The 19,331-nt window shown below is 55.2% G+C and overlaps 8 protein-coding genes across 8 annotated transcripts; 4 read left to right on the top strand and 4 right to left on the bottom strand.

The window, feature by feature from the left end:
* Nucleotides 1-30: 30 nt before the first annotated feature.
* Nucleotides 31-814, top strand: WHR41_07452 (uncharacterized protein; the record flags this gene model as incomplete). The annotated part of the gene is made up of 3 exons (XM_069376057.1): nucleotides 31-452; nucleotides 509-613; nucleotides 667-814. 3 exons carry the CDS (start codon nucleotides 31-33, stop codon nucleotides 812-814), a joined length of 675 nt encoding a protein of 224 aa, XP_069226816.1.
* Nucleotides 815-2,708: 1,894 nt separating this feature from the next.
* On the bottom strand, nucleotides 2,709-4,886 carry WHR41_07451 (uncharacterized protein; the record flags this gene model as incomplete). The annotated part of the gene is made up of 1 exon (XM_069376056.1): nucleotides 2,709-4,886. One exon carries the CDS (start codon nucleotides 4,884-4,886, stop codon nucleotides 2,709-2,711), a length of 2,178 nt encoding a protein of 725 aa, XP_069226815.1.
* Nucleotides 4,887-5,136: 250 nt separating this feature from the next.
* On the bottom strand, nucleotides 5,137-7,301 carry WHR41_07450 (uncharacterized protein). The gene is made up of 4 exons (XM_069376055.1): nucleotides 7,088-7,301; nucleotides 6,567-7,020; nucleotides 6,121-6,512; nucleotides 5,137-6,064 (listed from the first exon to the last, which is right to left on the bottom strand). Exons 1-4 carry the CDS (start codon nucleotides 7,241-7,243, stop codon nucleotides 5,648-5,650), a joined length of 1,419 nt encoding a protein of 472 aa, XP_069226814.1. The 5' UTR covers nucleotides 7,244-7,301; the 3' UTR covers nucleotides 5,137-5,647.
* A 608-nt stretch (nucleotides 7,302-7,909) lies between these two features.
* Nucleotides 7,910-9,946, top strand: WHR41_07449 (uncharacterized protein). Its single transcript, XM_069376054.1, has 3 exons — nucleotides 7,910-8,384; nucleotides 8,442-8,946; nucleotides 9,003-9,946. The coding sequence occupies exons 1-3, from the start codon at nucleotides 8,075-8,077 to the stop codon at nucleotides 9,745-9,747; spliced, it is 1,560 nt and encodes a 519-aa protein (XP_069226869.1). The 5' UTR covers nucleotides 7,910-8,074; the 3' UTR covers nucleotides 9,748-9,946.
* Nucleotides 9,825-11,429, bottom strand: WHR41_07448 (uncharacterized protein; the record flags this gene model as incomplete). The annotated part of the gene is made up of 1 exon (XM_069376053.1): nucleotides 9,825-11,429. One exon carries the CDS (start codon nucleotides 11,427-11,429, stop codon nucleotides 9,825-9,827), a length of 1,605 nt encoding a protein of 534 aa, XP_069226870.1.
* A 284-nt stretch (nucleotides 11,430-11,713) lies between these two features.
* Nucleotides 11,714-12,917, top strand: WHR41_07447 (uncharacterized protein; the record flags this gene model as incomplete). The annotated part of the gene is made up of 2 exons (XM_069376052.1): nucleotides 11,714-11,779; nucleotides 12,003-12,917. The coding sequence occupies 2 exons, from the start codon at nucleotides 11,714-11,716 to the stop codon at nucleotides 12,915-12,917; spliced, it is 981 nt and encodes a 326-aa protein (XP_069226866.1).
* Nucleotides 12,918-13,034: 117 nt separating this feature from the next.
* On the bottom strand, nucleotides 13,035-14,721 carry WHR41_07446 (uncharacterized protein). Its single transcript, XM_069376051.1, has 2 exons — nucleotides 14,404-14,721; nucleotides 13,035-14,347 (listed from the first exon to the last, which is right to left on the bottom strand). The coding sequence occupies exons 1-2, from the start codon at nucleotides 14,510-14,512 to the stop codon at nucleotides 13,509-13,511; spliced, it is 948 nt and encodes a 315-aa protein (XP_069226867.1). The 5' UTR covers nucleotides 14,513-14,721; the 3' UTR covers nucleotides 13,035-13,508.
* A 1,006-nt stretch (nucleotides 14,722-15,727) lies between these two features.
* On the top strand, nucleotides 15,728-18,347 carry WHR41_07445 (uncharacterized protein; the record flags this gene model as incomplete). The annotated part of the gene is made up of 2 exons (XM_069376050.1): nucleotides 15,728-16,366; nucleotides 16,423-18,347. The coding sequence occupies exons 1-2, from the start codon at nucleotides 16,057-16,059 to the stop codon at nucleotides 18,345-18,347; spliced, it is 2,235 nt and encodes a 744-aa protein (XP_069226868.1). The 5' UTR covers nucleotides 15,728-16,056.
* Between the last annotated feature and the right edge of the window lie 984 nt (nucleotides 18,348-19,331).

The following is a 19,331-nucleotide window of genomic DNA, read 5'->3' as shown; positions in this document are numbered from 1 at the left end:
CATTCAGGCCAACTTCTACGAGAAACAGTCATGTCTGATCCTGTTAGCATCGCCGCAGCGACTGCTGGGTTCATTTCTCTCACAGCTCAGATGACCGAGGGCGCGATCAAACTGAGAGAGATATACATTACAGTCAAGAATATTCCGGGCCAAGTCAAAGAGTTGAGTGATGAGATGGACATGCTGCGGGATCTTCTGGAGCAAGCTGGCGCACGAATACAATCGGCTGATCAAATCAACGTGGACGACAAATGCCTCAAGAGTATTTTCACTAACCTCGAGAAGACAAGGTATCAGACCGTTGCAGTTCTACAGAAAGTGAACTTCGGCCTGGAGAAAAGTAAGCTTTCAGCATTGAAGGCTCCCTTCAAGAAGAATGAGATCGAAGAGATGATTCTGGGGGTGGAGCGAGGAAAGACCTCTCTGTTACTTGCTCTGCAAATCTTCGAATCGTAAGTGATCACTACATTCACGTATAGACGGGGATAGGGGACGCTGACTCTCGAAGGGGCCAGGTAGCACATCGCCACAATCTGTCCACACAGGGCCAAAGCACTCTTTCAGCTCAACAACTCCAGCTTGCCCAACAGTGCGCTCGCATAGAAGTAACGACGTGCGAAAAACCTATGCCTGTTGAAGCTGATGCAAAGTTGCTGATTCTGATAGTGCAACCACCGAGAAAGAACAAATACAAGGTTTTACGAGACTCTCTCAAGACCTCAGCGATTCGACAACAAGATTGGTTCATGAAAGTCACAGCATCAAGGCATTGCAAAGCGAAACTAGGCATGTGGCTCCCGCCGTGTCAGAGTAGGTCCGTTGCACCAACGCGGTTAACACCTTGGTAGCGAAAAGATCTGTAACACACTCTCCGATCTGGGTCAACAGTGTAGAGACATATCTTCAAATGTCCACAATCACAACCAGCAGTACTCTTGCATTGCTGCAGCGGTGGCAGATGCCGATCGCAGCATCCACCAGCTCAACGCTCATTTCGGCAACATCCTCGGGGGACATAGCGATGTCTCGAGATACTTCGCATTTAGTACAACAAAGCGCACGACCTTTTCCTTCCACCTCCTGCCGCTGGGCTTCACAATCGAGCAGACTACTACGACAGAGCAGACACAGATTGCGACAAAGAAGCGAAAAAGAGTGGTGTTCACCGTACGACTGCCCAAATGGTTCTCTCAACAGCAGTACGACCTGCAGCTGCATTGCGCAAGTTCTGGATGGACCTATTCACTAGGAGTCTGCAGGATCGTCCCAAGGGACTCGCCCTTCTTTATCGCATGTTTTGCAGGCAACATTGATGAAGTGAAGAAACTCCTTTCGAATGGCCAAGCGTCAATATACGATCGCGATGAAAAAAGCGACACAGCATTAACTTGGGCAATTCGGGGCCGACGATTGGATATCTGTACTCTGCTACGGAGAGAGGGCATCTTCACACGTTTACAGCACGAAGACCTCTGGAGCCCCCTTATGAGGTTGACAGTGTTTTCAGACGGTCCCATAGAGGCAGAAAAGCTGTTGTTTCGCTCCATTACTCCACCAGAGAATGATGACGAGGATTGGTTTTCAGAACGGTGGGAAAAGGATAGCATGACCTATGCTCACCTTATCGCACTCAGGCACACGGGTTTACAATCTGCCACAGAGAAACTGGATCAACTTGATGGCTTCTTGAGGTCCCGCCTGAAGTTCAAATTTATATTCGACGACACTCCGGGAGCTGACTTCACGTCCTCATGCAACTTTTACCCTTATTTCACACAGGTTCTGTGCGACAACGCGGTCCTTCAGGAAATTGAATCCCGCCCTTCTGAATATAAGTGGGTGCTTCATGCCATATCATGGATCCACGCACATCAAATCGCTCCTGAGACAGAGCAACTCATCGCTAGCGCTTTCGCTTTGGCAGTACGAGCGGGACTCAACTTGCACCAGACAGCTAACGAACTGCCTTCATTTTGGCGAGAAATCGTGATTTTCGAAAACTCTTTCCACGGAGATATGTTAAGCAGATCCACGAAGAGTACACCATTAGGTGCACTTTGCCTATATTGGTTGACCCTATATGCTACGAAATATCAGTTTTGGGCACCACCGAAAAATTGTGCTCGTTTCTTTAACGAAAGGCTGCAATGCTGGGTATCTACCGTCCAATCCCTTGGCACCGACCTTGTCAAGTACGCTGAGAGAGAGGTACAAAACATTTGCGAATACTTGCGCTCATATGCCAATGTCTGGTGGAACGGTGGCCCGACTTTCACTCTGTCTGTCGGACCGCACCCGGAAGATTGGCACGTTTCTCCGTGGAACCCCTGTGAGACCTATGCTAGGCACTTCTGGCAATGGGTGGCCGGCGAACCCGTCCTTAACCACATGGCGGAGAGCATTCTGACAAGAAAACGTGCGATGAACAACGCCTCGTTTGATGACGCCAAGATGCCAGGCCGCTGGCGCGAGGACTGCCAAGACTTCGAACAAATGAAGGACAGTTTGATGGACAGTGGCGACCACGTTTTAGACTCCCTGGAGAATGATCTTCTTGACTTCAGCGATGAGGCATTCTTGAAGAAATACGAGGTGTACGAAGAGAGATGGAGAATTCGACTCGCCAACTTGTTGGAAGCTGGATATACGGGAGGCGGCGTCACGTTTGAAGACCTGGATGAGAGGATGCGAGCCGGTCAAGAAAGCAATCATCCCTGAGCTCTCGTCGTCCTCTCGTAAAATTCCAGCGTCAAAGCCGCTAGAAAGCATGGAATCTCCTTCCTGCCTTCCACCCAAAATTCGACAGCCTGTCTTATTTCGCCAGCAAAGACACTCCGTGGACCGCCACTGACTTTCATAGTGCCATTTTCACCGTCGAAAGTGATACTGTTCTCCTCCTCTTCGCCCTCGCTATTGAAATGGCTGGGGTACAAGATTGAAGTTGCTTTCACCCGCCCGTTGGGCATGAAGTCCAGCTTCCAACCAAGGATAGAAGCGACGGCTTCACGGAACTCAAGAGACTTTGTGGTGAAAATCTGCTTAAGTCGAAGCGATTTCTTCTCTGTTTGCTGAAGCGTCGTCTTAAGCTCGTCGAGCGTCAGGCGTGCAGCGGCAAGTGTCGACACGGGCACGACTTTGCCCCCGCCGTTCGGGTTGCCTTCCACTTGGGCGAGGAGGGCGGCGTTCTCCTCGCGCAATGTCCTCAGTGTGGATAGCTTGATGGCTTCGGCGTCGGCCGTGGGATTTGAACGCAGTTCGAGAATGCGTGTGCGAGAATTCTCTTTCAGTGAGGAAAGCTGGCTGGCGTTTGCTTTGAGCTCTGCTTCAAGAATAGATGTTTGCTTTTGCGACTGTGCAAGGCTATCTTGGGCTGTGCGAAGCTTGCGACGTAGAGCACCAAGCCGCTCATCGAACTCTTCCTCTTCCTCACGAGAACGCTTCTTGGGAGAGGAAAGAATCGGCTGGGATGGCGTCGCTGGTGGTTGAGCTTCGAGTTTCGTGAGGTCGGCGTGGAGAGTCTGCAGTTCCGAGCGGTATTTCTCCAACATGCCCTCCAGTTCCTGCACGCGCTTGTTGTGTTCATCATCGATTTGCTCGGCGTTGAATTCTGCCTCTTCTGCTTCAAATGTCTTCATCTGTGCACGCAAGTATTCGACCTCTTTGACGGCGAGGTTCTTTTGTCGCTCGAGTCTCGCACGCGCTTTGGCGTCCGAAGGCGCAGCGATGGCTGGCACCGTTGCAGCAGTCGTCCGTAGTGTTTCGATTTCAGCTTGAAGCTTAGATTTCTCGTCTTCGAGCTCCCGGATGTTTTCGTCCTTAACAGTCATTTCCGGCTGGATGGTACCCAATTTGTCCACAAGACTCAGTCTCTCAAGTCGTTCCTGCAAGAAAGCCTTTGCCATCTGTTCGGGTGTTTCGAATGCAGCTTCACCTTCTGGCCCCTCGTTCTCAAGGTAGCTGGTCCAGCTCTTCTTCTCGTCTTCAAGTATTCTCCGTTGCAGCTGAGCTTCAGACAGCTCCCGCCTCAAATCCTCCATCATGCCGACCTTCGCCTCCAAAGCCCTTTTCTCCTCTTCAACCACTTCGACGCTTCTTGCCGTCTTCCTCAAGTTCTTCAACTCATTGCCCTGATCACGACTTGTGCCCTCGAGCTTGCGAATGTATTCCACCTGCTGGCCCAATTCCTTCCTCACAACAGCAAGAGTTTCTTCATTTCCACCCTTGGCCTTCAATCGTACGACTTCGCCCTCAAGCTCTCCGATCTTCTCTTCACCCTCCACAACCCTCTTTTGCAAAGCAGCAACCGCCTCAACTCTGCCTTCCAAATCTCTTCTCATTTCGTCACTAGCAATCCTCAAGCTTTCACACCTCGCTTCAAGCTCCCCAACCATCCTCTCAGCCCCTCGAGCCCTCTCCTCACCCTCAGACCTCGCCTCCTCAACCTCCTCTCTTAACTGCCTCGCATCCTCTTGCAAACCGCGATTCTTCTTCTCCAGCGCCATCCTCTCATTGACAGCTCGATCGCGCTCCTCGGCCGCCTCTCGCGCCGCGCTCTCGAGCTTTCTCACAGCCGTATCCCGCTCGCGCTCCGCCGTCTGCGCGCGCTTGAAGTCCTCTTCCGCGCGCGCCTGCGCGTCGCGCAGTTCCTGTTGCGTTTCGAGCGACGAAAGTTCGCGCTCCTGTTTGAGGCTGTCGAGCTCATACTGGAGCGTGCGCAACTGCGCACGCAAGTCTTCGTTCCCGTGGTCGGGTCGCGAGGACATCGTCGATTGGCGGAATGTCGCGGTGGATTCTGCGAGGGGTTGGCGTTGGCGGGCGGCGGGGCGTGGTGATGGGTCGCCGCCGGTTATGATGTCGTAGGCTGACGCCTGCTGGTACCGCGACATGGCGCTGGTAGTGTGTGAGCCGAAGGGCTCGGTCGGCGTTCGATCTCCTACGAAGGGTGGAGTGGATTGAGAGCGTTGCTAAGTGAGTGTTTATTGTTGTATGCGGGCGCTCGCTGGAGATTCACCCGCTGTGTCCGTTTTGGGTTAGCGCATTCCTGGACGAACTCATACAGGGCATCACTCCGAAGCCGGGAGACATGGACGTTACGAAACTCATGGCAACCAACTCATTCACGTATTGTAACAGACGTTGGAGATAAAATTGCGATTCAATGCTCAGGTCGTTGATGAATACATAAACCACTCCCAATCTCAACCAGACTTTCCCATTCGTAGACTCATTCTCTACCCACTGCTGGAGCGTCCGAGGATTCTTCAAGATGGTCTTTTCTCGAATCATCTCATCAGACGGCACACCACGCGATCACCAGACCTCAAATCATTTCGAGGTCATGGAAGCGAGACTTTTATTGGTGGTTTCGCTGAACCCCGCGCAGAAGCGCAACTACCTCCGATCAAGAACCATTTCTGGAAACAAGGGTTCGGTGCAGGCTGATCGCGTCAGAGGCGATTCGAATAGCACTTATTCCTTCGTCTTTGTTGGAGGTCGTAACAGCCTTGACTGCTATGACCATAGCGGCTGATCCAGCGATTATTATCGGCGGAGCAAGGTAGAGCAAAGGGCCAAATGCGCGAGTCCAGGATACCAACGAGTGATGCGGAATGGCCCATCAGGATTATTCAATCATCGGACCAAAAGCTCAAACAGAGTTGGAATTATCCTCACAAGACCACGCCGCGGATCCACCGGATTCGGTGTAAGCTTTCTCGATGCCGACGACCGCGCCGTACGTTCCAGAGACAAGGAGGTAGGATCCACCGATGAGGATGAAAAGGTTGCAGCTAACAAGGAAGTACCACTTTAGAGTGCGGGTCTTTGGCTTCCAGTTGTCGAACAGCCACATGCAAGCCATTGGGTGAAAACACATCAAGGTTCCGAACAGGGCACCGATCAGAGAGACAAGCTCGCCGAAAACGGGGACGCCGCTTGCAATGCAGTAGGAAATGATAGTCACCGCCAGAGTGCAACACAGCCAAGAAGTCCAGTGAACCCAGGAGTTGGAGGTGAGATGCTTCGAGTTCCTGAGAGCTCGAACAAAAACATACTTGGCGGTCAACTGTTCCGTTGGTCAGCGTGACGCTTCGATGAAGTCCGACAAGCGATGTTACTCACGTGGATATAGAGAATCTCCGTAACCAGAAGGCCAGGCAGGACCAAGCCATAGCAGATCTTCTTCAGAAGAACGCCCGCAGAGCCCAGAGCGGGCGATGCGACATAAGATCCGCAATAGTAATAAACTACCACGCCGATAATGATATATACGACGGTGGCAGTGCCCTGGCAGAACAGCACGGACCGAGTGTAGTAGCGAGGATCCTTCATCTCCGAGGCGATGGAGAAGTACGCTGGCAGACCACCATATGCGAGGACAAGGGATGCAACAGCTGACATAGCCTCTGCAAAGGTCGGGTTACCGACCACTTTCCAGTCGGAAGCCCATGGGCCCTCGCGAGGAGCATCGGCTGGACGATCCTGGACACCGGTGGCAATGGTGAGAGTAAAGACTGTTGGGCGAGTCAGCTTAAGAAGTCGTCGAATACCTTGCCACATTTACTCACTGGAGACAAGCACGCAGATTGTCCCAACCCATGCAAGCCAACTGACACGTCCGAGAGTTCGGATACTCGCAAAGATTAAGCCGATTGCTGCTGCTACCGCAACAAATACAGCTGTGCAAGTACCATGTGCCGAGACTGCGTTCAGGCCAATCGACACGCCGAGCATAGCAGAGCCAGAGACGAATAACCAGTAAAGGCAAAAGGCAATGGCGAGGAACTCGCGGCCAGCGCGGCCGAACATTATTCCACCAGCATCGTCGATACCGTACACCTCTGGGTGGTTAAGCTTGAAGGTGCCAATAACATAACCCGTCCATGTCGTGATAGCGGCGACGACGATGAGGATGATAATCCCCGGGGCCATGCCCAGGGTGTTAAACGCCGAAGGAACCGAAAGTACACCAAGACCTATTTGGGACTTCAATAATAGAACGATGGCGGCGACCCAGCCGACCTGCAGTCGTTGTCAGCGTCCATGGGCGTGTAGTGAGGACTAGCTCAGGCGCGTAGGGCGTACTCACGCTGCGGTAGTTCGGGCCATCCGCGCCCACTTCACCAAAAACTGCATCGGTCACCTCGCCAGCCTGAGAAGCTTCGGGAGAGTGATGCGCTAGAGCCGGCTCCACGAAGACTTCCTCCTCCGGCTCGTGGTCGTTCAGGCTCTTTGCGTGGCCCATGGTCCTGCTGTCGCGCGATTCCTGCTCGAAGAGATATGACTATGCTGCAGCTGCCAGAGTAATAACTCAAGAATCGTCAAGGTGAGCACGGCTACCCACGGCCAGGTGGCCTTGGCAGACTAGTTCGCTAGAGAACAGTTCTGTTACATAAATTTTCATGGGGAAAGGCTCATGTTGACCAAAGAACTGCACTTGGCGGGCCCGGGATTCCCGGCAAGCGTGGTTGAGCCATGGTCTGTTGCGTCACGTTGGTCGATGCTTGCCATTTTCTGGCCATCGCGAATGGAAGGAAGCGTTTAGAAAACGCGATGACGCCGGAGGCCTCCAATTGTGCAGTCTTCGCAACAAGGTGATGTCGAAGGGTAAGCAGAGCTCCTACGTCGTGATCTACATACTACTCTAGCTGCAGAAATAAGCTCACGCCCCAAAACACTAACGCCTGTCGAAAATTCTTAGACGAAGGCGATCAAAGCGGCTCCGAGATCGCTCCCGCGACGAATTTGGCGTGGCGTTGGCTGCGATGTCGCCTCTGAGAAGTGCTGCTTCCGTTGCTCAGAGGCAAGACACGGGCATCGCACTTTAGGAAGGTACCTCCTGTCATACACGAGTCTTCACGACTCACGGCCTGTCATCCGAATTGTGCTCAGAACGAAGAGTTCAATTATGAGGTTCTGTCCAGTCGTTCTATTCATATGACGTCAGCGTGCACGTGATGTCGTTGCTCAACTCTCTCGCGCCCTCAAATTCGCAAGTCAAGGGCCTCGGGAAGATTTGGCGAAGCTGTTACCCACCTCGAATCTGTCGCAAACCATGAGCTGATATGACAATGGTATGGCGAATGATCTGTCAGAAGAGTCCCGCAAAGCCTGCCACAACTGTCGCCGGCGTCGCCTGAAGTGCGATAGAGCCCTACCGCAATGTCTGAAATGCATCAAGAATGGCCAACAATGTCTAGGCTATCAACGCTTAATGCGCTGGGAAACTGGTGTTGCAAGCCGTGGTAAACTGGCAGGTGTTTCGTATCATGAGGTCGGCAAACGTTATGAGAGGCAGGGCAATCATCAAGTCGTCGTGCACTCACTTCCGACGGATCCTCTGACACAAGATCTGGACGCTTCGACGCGGAATTACCTTCATCATTGTAAGCTATTCTGGCATCCGTCTCACTCATGGCACTCACCAAGTTATCTTCATATAGTTGCCAACGATTTCTGTCGCAACCTCGTATCGTACGATAATACCCAGCTCAACCCATTTCGTGAATTGATCCCTTTGACGCAAAAGCACCCTATACTGCTTCACATTATTGTCGCCAACTCAGCTTCGTGGATTCACAATGCATCAACAAGCATCACGACACCAAACACAGGCCATCCAGATGGGAAATGTTCAGTCCACCTCGAGGACCAAGAGTCGTCTATGATAGCTCAATCAAAGCCTCAATATGATGCACTCGCAGCGAAACGACAGGCTCTGCACTTATTGCAATTGGCGCTCACTGGCACCATTGCTCTAGATGTCGACGTGACCATGGCCGTTGTACTCCTGTTCATTGAACTCGAGCTCGTTGAATCTGGGCAAGGCAATTGGACGCACCACATTAGCGGCGCGCGACGCATTATCGAGAGACTCTGTGGGCCCGAGATCTGGACGCAGACGAGTACGAGCACTCTTCGCCGATGTCTCATTTCCAATTGCTTGGTGTAAGATCTGCCTATGACTTGCTACACTCAGCACGTGCATCACTGATCGAAAACAGGTTTGACATCCTAGGATCATCGTTAGCCAGCTCACCTGGCCTCGGTACCAACAATGCGCTTCCTCCGGGCGGTCTGTCATTGTTGCAAGATGCCGAAGGCAATCACTGCTCTTCATTTCCAGTAACATTGCTCCAGCTGATGCAAAGTGGTGCTCAACTGTACCAATCTGACAACACTTGCTCGACTGAGAACACGTCGCACGCCGGGAAAGCTCAGCAAGCCCACCAGCTCCTGCAGACCGCCATATCCTTCGATCCACTTGGCTGGGCTTCGGCAATTCAGCCACGCTCGCCCGCATCAGACCTCGAGCATCGCACACACGTTGCTTCCGCCCACCGCGCCGCGGTCTGCATTTATCTTTCTCGCCTTTGCAATTCTCTTGACAAGAGCGCTGGCAACTCTCAGGAATTGGAATCGCTCGGAGCAGAAGTCATCCGTCACGCATCCTACATTCGCCCAAACGACGCTTTGTTCACAGCAACGACCTGGCCCTCGTTCATCGCAGGAGCAGAGACGGCAGATCCGGCGGCACAGCGCTGGGTTGTGCGGAGGTTTCACGAGTTGTGGAAAGTGGAGCCTTGGGGTACGATTAGGGGCGCTCTTGGGGTGCTGGAGAACATATGGGCAGAGAGGTCAAGCCGCGAGGCATCTGCGCGAGGCAACGACACTATCAATGGCAGGAGTGAAAGCAGCGACTGGATCAGAGATCTACGGGGCAGGGGCGTTGATTGGCTTATCATTTGAGATCAGCGAAGCCTCTATACAATTTCTCTATGACGCTTAACACATTTATGCTCACGACCAGAAGCCTGGCTCGCACCTCATCCTCTCTCTTGCCCTTCAGCCTCCCGCTCGAGCTCTTCTTTCTCATCCGCCGTCAAATCGCTCTTCGCCGCAGGCAGCTTGCCCCAAATAACCATCAATACCAAACTCACGCCTCCAGCCGCTACACCAAACCAAAACGTATTCTTATAGCTCATCCCCAACCCCTGCTCCTCAACCGTCATCGCCTGAACAATATCCGTCAGCCCCAACACAATCCCCACCCCAAGATGCAGCGTCGAATTCACCAACCCGCCCGCCAACCCCTGCTGCGAAACCGGCAGCACAGTCGTCACAAACACCGTCATATAAATCGTCGACAAGTCAATGCCCACCGTACTCAAAACCGTCGCCGGAAAGATCCAAGCCCAGTAATTCCCACCCTCCAGCGGAATCAGCGCCAGCAGCAGCTGCGACCCCAGCGCCCCGAGCCCGGACGCCAGCAGCAGGACGCGGCCGGGCACGACGTGCAGGATGAAGCCCTCGAGCACGCTGAGCAGCAGGCCCGCGACGCCCAGCGGCACGTACCACGCCACGACCTGCAGCGGCGTCGCGCTCATGATGCGCTGGAAGTACTGCGTGCCGTAGACGGAGAAGATGCCCCAGGTGCCGTAGAGGAGGAAGAGGGCGAGGAGGAGCGGCGTCATGGCTGGGGTGGAGAAGATGGAGGCGGGGAGGAGGGGTTGCGGGGAGATCTTCGTTTCGATGTAGGTCGCGGCGAGGAGGGAGAGGATGCCGAGGGAGAAGCAGACGGGGATGTAGGGCGTGCGCCAGCCGGAGGGGGCGTGGGCGGATTGGGTTATGGCGAAGACGGTGAGGGTTAGGCCGACGATGACGGTGACGGCGCCGGGGTAGTCCATTTTCATGGCGCTGTTCGCGGCTTTTTCAGGTCGAGCGTGTGGGATGGAAAAGTAGGAGGTTGTGAGGGTGACGGCTGTGAGGATGGCACCGATCCAGAAGAAATATCCCCAGCGCAGAAATTGGCCGACAATCCCTGCGACAACGATACCGCCGAAGAATCCGAATACGGCTGAAGTGCCGTAAATCGCGAAGACAAGATTCTTCCGCGGTCCAGGTCGGTAGATGGAGCCCATGAGCATAACGCCAGTAGGCAGGGAGGCGGCTGGCCCAAACCCTTGCAGAGCTCGACAGATGTTCAACATGACCGGATTGATGCTGAAGCCTGCGACGATGCTCCATATTACCAGCCAAGTCAGACCTCCCATGAAGACAGGATATCCTCCGACCATATCACCAATACGTCCGAACACTAGGAGAGTGCTGGCGATGACGAGCGAAAATGCGGTCGCTGGCCATACGCTCGCTGCCTGTGGAATGTCCAGCTCAGTTATGAGGGTTGGCAAGATGACAGTGAATCCCGAGACGAAAAAGTCCGTAAGGAGCTGCGACATGGAGATGCTGAAAACGAAGCTGATCTCGCGCCAAGCGCTGTTAAAGACCGCTGGACGTTCGCGGCCCAGTCGCTCGATGCGGGCTCGTAGAGACTCATCGACCGGTGATTCTTTCAAAACTTTGGGTTCTGTTTTAGGATCGTCTTCTGGGACTGGAGTTGATGTGAGCGAGGTTGGTACTGATGGTGACATGACTGGACAATTTCAATCCGACACAATGCATTGAGATTCCAAATTGGCACTCAGAAGATTTCTGTCGAAGAGAGAGGAGTTTTATAAAGGCTTTACGGTGTCTCCTCTCATCTCGGCAAAGAACCTGCTTAATAACCCAGCAGGCCCATGACGACGAGTCCGCCAACCGACCCGCAGGCCGCGGGACCGACCACTGTTTGATAGCTCTCAACCTACGTATCGAAAAGCCCCTGCGTTGGTCTAGCCGTGCAAAGTGTGGGTTGAAATCTCGCCGGTTACACAGCATGCGCGCACGCCAGAACCTCACTTACGAAAGAAACTCCGCGCTTGCGTCTTGGCTTCCTAATGCGGTTTAGCGCAGTTCATCAACCACGAGCTCAATAGTCGCAAGAAGTGATGAAGATTACCAAAGCATTGGGCCTTGGCTGCCTCTTGCAGAAGGGGACTATCGGTTTGGAATCATAGGTTCAGTCTGCTTTGTAAGCTCTCCAACTCTCATTAATCGCGTCGAGCAACAGCGTCACGGCTTTGCTTCCACAAAAACAAAAACATATCTTCACGAACCCCAATAAGCACCTCAAATCAATCCATCCATTCCACTTCCTCCACAAGCCCATCACTAACGCCCGAACCACATCGCCATGCCCCCAACGATCCACCTCCTCCGCCACGCCCAAGGCCACCACAACCTCCCCCCCCGGCACCGGCACCTACACGCTCCGCGACCCCTCCCTAACCCCCCACGGCGAACAGCAATGCCACCTGCTCCGCCAAACCTCCTTCCCCGCGCCCTCGCAATCCCGCATCTCCCTCGTCCTCGCCTCCCCGCTCCGCCGCACCCTGCAAACCGCATCCCTCGTCTTCGGACCCGCGCTGAGAGCGCGCGGCGGGAAATGCGCCCCGCGCATCCTGGCGCTGCCCGACGCGCAGGAAATCTCCGACGACCCGTGCGACGTGGGCTCGGATCCTGGCGTTCTGCGCGAGATTGTTGAGGAGGAAGGGTGGGCGGTCGATCTGGCGCTCGTGCGCGAGGGGTGGAATGATAAAGCGCCGGGCGGGCGGTACAGTGCGCGCAGCGAGGCTGTGGGGGCGCGGGCGCGGGACGCGAGGGTTTTTGTGAGGGAGAGGGTGAGGGAGTTGGTTAGGGGTGGGGATCGGGAGGCGCGGGTTGTGCTGGTTGCGCATGGGGGGTGGATGCATTATTTCACGGGGGACTGGGAGGGGGCGTGGGAGGGGGCGGGGACGGGGTGGTTGAATTGTGAGGTGAGGGAGTTTGTCTTTGAGGGAGATCTGATGGGGGACGAGGATTGTGAGGCGAGGTTGGTGGAGACGGGGGAGAGTCGGAGGCGGCGCGGGAAGGTTGGTTTGATGGCTGGGGAGGAGAAGCAGGCGGAGTTTTTTGAGCTTGCGATGGAAAGCTGGGGGAAGCAGGGGTTGCAGAGGCCGGATATGGTGGGAGTGGAAGCGAGCGTTTGTACGACGTTGTGATTGAGGAATGGTGGATAGAATGTTGGATGTAGACCGGCTGAGTCATAGTCGTTGAGGGTAGTGCAGTTGCATCGTGAATAGACTCTTAGAGACAATCGCAAACTTTGAAGCATAGGGCAGCGCTTAACGGGCTTTGGGCTTTGTACCAGCGATTGTCTAGGTAGAATCTATGCAAGCCCTAGTGTTCCAACTGACTCCGGTGCCCGAAGTGGGCCTTCTTTTCTTCGAGAAGCGTGCAGGTAAGATTTCGTGTCGCTCGTGAATAGTCGAAATGGTAGGTGCGATTTCACAATATCTCATGCGAGCCTCAAAATAATTGAAGCAAGCCAATGAATGTCTGTGAAAGTAGTCCGCGAAACAGATTCAGTTGCCGTGAGCACACGTTTGGGCCCCAGTTTAAGGTATCATTTCGGCTGGTCATGTACCAATTTGATGAGAATTGCTGTTTATGTGGACGCTGAACACGTCTGAGAACGGCGCGGGTGTATACGCGGGAGGCAGTGACAGGCCGTAGAGTCGCATGAGATCTCGTATATAATTTGGATATTTGCAATGGAAAATCGACGCCAGCCCAGCTGGCGAGAAACAGTGCTAAGTGCAGCAAGCACCTCCGTTTTGCGTCGCGGTGGGTATCCCGTATCGTCTCCAGTTAGTGGGAGGCTCCTTGCCCTTCTCGGGTGTAGGAGGTCCAGGCAGGATCTCTCTCATCATCGTGTTGACGTCGTTACCCGCGTCCTTGGCCTCCTGCCATTGCTTGGGGTAGCCCAGACTGCACTCCTCAAACCTGACGCTGTCGATCCAGTCGGTCCTTCGCACGTGCAGGTGGCCGGTCACGACGACTTTCGCGTTGAATCGGAGGTGCCAGTCTTCGGTCATCTTGGTTCCACACCACGGACTGAAACGTGGAACCAGAGGGATATAGACAAGGTCCTCGCGCAATGGCCAGTGGTTGATGATGATGAGGGGAAGTCCAGTGGCGGCGGCAGCTCCAAGTTTGATTTCGGCCTGTTGGATGTGGCGGTGGCACCATTCGTCTCTTGAGCCATACGGATCCGGGTGCAGCAGGTGTTCGTCGGTGGCGTTGATGCCGTGTTCGAGTGCCCAGTCGATGCACTTCTCACGCGAGACATCCTTTGGCCGGAAGGAATAGTCGTAGAGGGTGAAGATGGGGCACACGAGGGCGCATTGCGGTACACCATCTGCATCGGTGTACTCCCACGTGGTGAACTCATCCTCCGGAGTGAGTACGCCCCACTTTTTGGCAGCTAGGATGCATGCCATGTATTTGCTCTCGCCCCTCAAGTGCATCTCATGCTCCTTGGCGTGGCTGGACGAATAGAGCTCATGGTTACCGGGCACCCAGTAGACCTGCTTGAAATATCTTGTCGCAATGTCGAAGACTTCATTGAGCTGTTCGATGGTTTCACCAACTATGTACAACGGTTAGGGAGTCGCCATGAGGCTGTTTGGCAAGCTGCAAGCTTACTGTCGCCAGCCAGGATGAGGCCGTCCTCGGGCCGCGGCTTTAGATTCTGGATAGCCTCGCGGTTACTCTTGTAGGAAATGTGAATGTCGGCAATGGCCCAGAGAGACATGGCTCGGTTGTCGGATGGGGTGAGCCGGCAAGCTTCACGAGGGGCGTTTAGGGCGGCGGGCAGCGCGGGATTGAGATAGATTGAGTGGCAGAAGGTCGGATTTGGTAAGAACTCGGGCTAGCACAGCATAGCAGCAGCAAGGTAACCAAGTATTGGGCAGTCGGGAACACGGCGCGTATGTTCACAATGACACTGTCAGACGCGTGGCGGGTCAGAACTTTCCACGAGCAGTCTCAGCGGCGGACGTCATGTAGGTCAGCACAGGCAGACGGGAGGTGTGTTGGGGCTTGGGAGCGTTGGTTTCGCGCTCGCTGTTAGCGTGCGCGCACATCACTGCTGTGCCCGGCCGTCGGCGTTTACTGCTGCCGACGTCGCCCGCGCAGAGCGGTGTCCGACACACAATCAGGACAGGCAGTTCATGGATGAAACACACGACGCCACAGGAGAGGAGAGACTGGAAGCTTGGCTGCTTGGGTGGACGGCAGCACCGCCAGAGGGTCTGCCTTCCAGCTTCCGCGGCATCCTTTTGCTTCGACTTGCTTGGGCTTCCCCAGCGCCTGCAGACGCGCAACCCTGCCGGACGAGACGCCCGACACAACGTCTCGGCACGTACCGCTCTTCCTTCGCCGCTTAGCCATCCACTGGCATCACGCCCACACGCCTCCAAAACGCCATCAGCTGCACGGAGTGCGCGCGATAGGACGCCACCGCGAGAGCACGCGTGGCACCCACCGGCCTTGCTGGCGCCTGTCGCTCGCGTGAGGACGCTGCTGGCAGGCTTCGGTGGCGGGCGATGCGTGCCTGACGATCGCGCCTTGTGCACCCGGCGGCGTAGGTCCATCGACTCAGGAAGAGAGCTGTTCCCCCGGCCCGGGAGAGATGAGAAGACAAGATCTCGACTGGCAGCGCGCTGAGCGAGACCCCTCGCGCGCGGCTCCCTCACGCTCTTGCTCCTCGCTCCCCACGGGCGAGACCTCGCCCGCGAGGTCCATCGGAAGCACGCTCAAAATAGCCGCTTCTGCCATACCTGTTAGGGCAAGGGGCCGCAACGGTGCGGCTGCGCAAGCACCCTATCGCACGCCGCCCACACGGCGCAGCCACTCAACCCCGGTCAAGTGCTCCTAGTCATCAAACCACCTTCATCTCGTATTCCAGCCCTGCACCCTGGCCTGCTATTGCATGTGCTGTCCGCAGCACGACTTACGCTCGTTTTCCCTACCATTTCTGCATACTCTGTTGCATACACATCTGTACTTGTTCCCTTATCCATCTTTCGTCCCTCATCTCGCCTGTCTTTTCCCCCTTTTGGCCTGTCGTTTTCTCCCTGGACCAGTCTTTCCATCCTACCCCTTCGCTCGCTACGCATATTCTGGCGCACACCTGAAACGCAACTTGTGGAGCTCGTCGCCTCTCCTCTTTGCAGCCCACTTCACCGCCCGACACCCTCTGTAACACACTTCAACACGGACGTGCTTGTCTGAGAGCTCGGAAATCTTCGAACCGTCACCGCGTGGAAGGCGTCAAGCCTGCGAGCACACACAACGATGCGCCCATCCGCGGGCATGCGGGCTCTGGCCGCTGCGGCCTGCTTCTTCACGATACCCACCGGCGTCTTCGGTGCAGACGTCTTGAGCACCAACAGCTTCACGACATGTCTGGACAACAGCGCGATCGAAGTCAACAAACTGGACGTCTCCTACAACAAGAACACCAGGAAACTGATCTTCGACGTCGCCGGCGAGAGTAAGAGCGAGCAAAATGTGACCGCCAGGTTGGTCGTGACTGCCTACGGCAAACAAGTATATGAGAAGGAGTTCAGCCCTTGCGAACAGGGCATGACAGAAATGTGTCCAGGTAGGTGGAACATGTCATTGAAATGTATGATTGCACGGAAGCTCACATCCGAATAGTCCCTGCCGCAAAGTTCTCGTCTTCAGGTGAACAAACAGTCCCCGAAGAATTCGCCAAACAGATTCCCGCGATCGCGTTCTCTGTTCCCGACTTGGATGGCCTGGTCAAAATGTACCTCACACGTGACGCCGACAATACACAGCTGGCTTGTGTGGAGTCGACTGTTGGAAACGGAAAATCTTTGGAAATGCCTGCCGTTAAATATGTCGCCGCCGGCATCGCCGCAGGATCTCTCGCCCTGACTGGTCTGTCCGCGCTGTCGGCTGCCGGCACGCCCGGTGCGGCTGCTCCATCCCCTACGTTCGGCGAAGTCTTTGGCTGGTTCCAAAGCATGGCGCTGAGCGGAATGATGAGCGTCAAATACCCCACGGTCTACCAAAGTTTCAGCAGCAATTTCGGTTTCAGTACTGGTCTGGTCTCGTGGGATAGCATGCAGAAAACGATCGACAACTTCCGCGGAGCTACTGGAGGCAACCTGACAGAAAACAACTACGACTACCTCAAGAACGCAACACTGGTCTTCGCTAGCGGCGCCAACAGCTCGGAAGCTGGCAGCCTAAAGAGGCGTGCCATCGAAGGCGCATTCCTGTTCCTCAGAGACGGTACTGAGGTCAGCGTTGACGGTGAAACGTCAACTGTTGGCGGCGATGGCAGCTCCAGCGACGACACTGCTGAGCCTGAATCTAAGAACCAGAAATTTGTCAAGGACATTCAGGGCTATGTTGAGCAGCTGAGGATTCCCGCACCGAACACCTTTATGACATTGCTCTTGAGTTTCGCCATCGTCGTCGCCGCCATCATCGTCCTCATTCTCCTCTTCAAGCTCATTCTTGAAGCCTGGTCGATGATGAAGCCGCTCCCTCACTCGATGGAATCATGGCGCAAGCGCTATTGGTGGCGTCTCGCTAAGGCTATCACTAACTTGATCATGCTTCTCTACGGTATCTGGGTCCTTTACTGTATCTATCAATTTACGAACGGCGACTCTTGGGCTGCCAAAACTCTGGCTGGTGTCACTCTCGGTCTCTTCACCGCAATCCTGGGATGGTTCACTTTCCAAATCTGGTCGAAAGCTCGGGAGGCCAAGAAGCAACTCGGCGACGCCAGCAATCTCTATGAAGACAAGGAAGTCTGGGTCCGCTACTCCCTCTTCTACGACAACTACAAGAAGTCTTACTGGTGGATCTTCATTCCCGTCATCGTCTACATGTTCGTCCGCGCTTGTGTTATCGCTGGCGCGCAGAGCAATGGCCTCGTCCAGACCGCTGGCCAGCTCATTGTCGAGGCACTCATGCTCTGCCTGCTCTTGTGGACTCGCCCATTCAGCTTGAAGAGCAGCAACATCATCAACTGCGTTATCCAGACCGTCCGCGTGCTTTCCGTCATTTGCATCTTGGTTTTCGTCGAAGAGCTCGGCATCAGCTCCACCACCAAGACCGTCACCGGCGTCGTCCTCATCGTCGTCCAAAGCGTCCTGACCGGCGTCCTCGCCATCCTCATCGCAGTCAACGCCCTCATCTTCTGCATCAAGAAGAACCCCCACCGCCAACGCCGCAAGGAAGCCGAGAAAGAGAAGGAGCTCGCCCGCGACTTCGACAACCTCACCCCGCTCGACGCCCGCAACTCCCTCCTCATGGAGCCCATGTCCCAGAAGGGCACCGCCTACAAAGCCCCCATCGTCTCCGACTCGCCCTTCGGCGCCACCCGCGACCAGAAGGGCCACTACGACCCCGTGCCGCCCCGGCCGGAATCCCCTGGCGGAGACAGCTACTACGGCCGCAGCCTCAGCCGCCCGACGGAGCACTACCGCGACCACAGCGCAGATGCTCTCGTCCACAGCGCCGCCGACATGGGCTACAGGGACCAGTCGTCGGACAGGCAGCCCAGGCTGCCCGACGTCTACGGCTACGGCCAGGCGAAGTAAGATAGCGTTTAGCATTGCACAGCGACGGCAGCGATACGAGAACGGGGGAGAATGTGAACATATGTCTTTCTTGTCTTAACTCGATCGACGTGCTATCTGTTTATTCGTTGGAAAGCGTCATCGTAACCATCATCATCATGTACGGCGTCGGTGGGGTCATTTGCGTCTTTTTTTTTTTTTTGTGTGTGTTTTGTTATCTTGGTCAAACGCTTTTGAGCGGCATGCATTTACTTTGTGTTCATATGTTTGATAGGTTACCTTTGTCGCGCTGTGTTATGTATCGGCATTACAGACCGCTCCAAAATGAAAGTATAGAATTTTTTCCCCTCTCGTCAGTCAGTCTTTGAGTGTAGATGCCGTATCCCTTCATCGCTGTGTCTCCCAAAACGAACTGAGCCGAGATCCTCTCCCAGAATCATCACGCAACTCATCAATCGCCTCCAAGTCCACAATCCACCCCCGTTACGCGTCCAGCGTCCCGCCATCCGGCTCCCGCGCCATCCCTTCACACCTCCTCCCCCTCCCCCTCTCCTTCCACCTCAGATCCCACCCCGTCCCCATCATCCCTCCTGACCACAACGCCCACCTCCCCCTTCGAATAAACCCTCAGCCCCAGCACAACAAGCGCATGCCACGGGTCCTCGTTGAACCGGTCCAGACACGCCGTCGCCCTCCTCCTGCCGCCGCCGCCTTCTTCGTCGTCTGAGTCGCTGGAAGCGGTGCTGGAGGCGTACGCCGGTCCATCGCTATTTCGCTGCCGTCAGTGAACGTGCCCTGCTTGGATTTTGGGGGGCGGGGCAGGCGATGTCCGGCAGAGGGCCGAGGGGCGGACTTACATCTCCTCATTCCAGGGGAAGTCGTCGTCTTGGAAGGCCGTGAGGGGCGAGGAGGGAGGTTTGAGGTCTTGAGCGGGCGGGAGGGCGGGCGCGAAGGGGTTGAAGGGGTCGTCGGGGGGGTAGATGTAGGGTAGTGGGAGGGGGAGGG

This window comes from Cladosporium halotolerans, assembly GCF_011745625.1.
Source record: "Cladosporium halotolerans strain TM138-S3 chromosome Unknown Sca32, whole genome shotgun sequence".
NCBI classification, from domain to species: Eukaryota; Fungi; Ascomycota; class Dothideomycetes; order Cladosporiales; family Cladosporiaceae; genus Cladosporium; species Cladosporium halotolerans.
Note: the sequence above shows the minus strand (reverse complement) of the source record. Positions and strands in the feature narration are given on the sequence as shown.

Coding starts and splice junctions, on each gene's coding strand:
- WHR41_07446 (XM_069376051.1), bottom strand. CDS start 14,512: ATGTCTCTCTGGGCCATTGCCGACATTCACATTTCCTACAAGAGTAAC. Junction 14,348..14,403: donor CCTCATCCTGGCTGGCGACA/GTAAGCTTGCAG, acceptor CGTTGTACATAG/TTGGTGAAACCATCGAACAG.
- WHR41_07449 (XM_069376054.1), top strand. CDS start 8,075: ATGGCGAATGATCTGTCAGAAGAGTCCCGCAAAGCCTGCCACAACTGT. Junction 8,385..8,441: donor GCGGAATTACCTTCATCATT/GTAAGCTATTCT, acceptor ATCTTCATATAG/TTGCCAACGATTTCTGTCGC. Junction 8,947..9,002: donor CTCATTTCCAATTGCTTGGT/GTAAGATCTGCC, acceptor GATCGAAAACAG/GTTTGACATCCTAGGATCAT.
- WHR41_07450 (XM_069376055.1), bottom strand. CDS start 7,243: ATGGGCCACGCAAAGAGCCTGAACGACCACGAGCCGGAGGAGGAAGTC. Junction 7,021..7,087: donor ATGGCCCGAACTACCGCAGC/GTGAGTACGCCC, acceptor CAACGACTGCAG/GTCGGCTGGGTCGCCGCCAT. Junction 6,065..6,120: donor CGGAGATTCTCTATATCCAC/GTGAGTAACATC, acceptor CCAACGGAACAG/TTGACCGCCAAGTATGTTTT.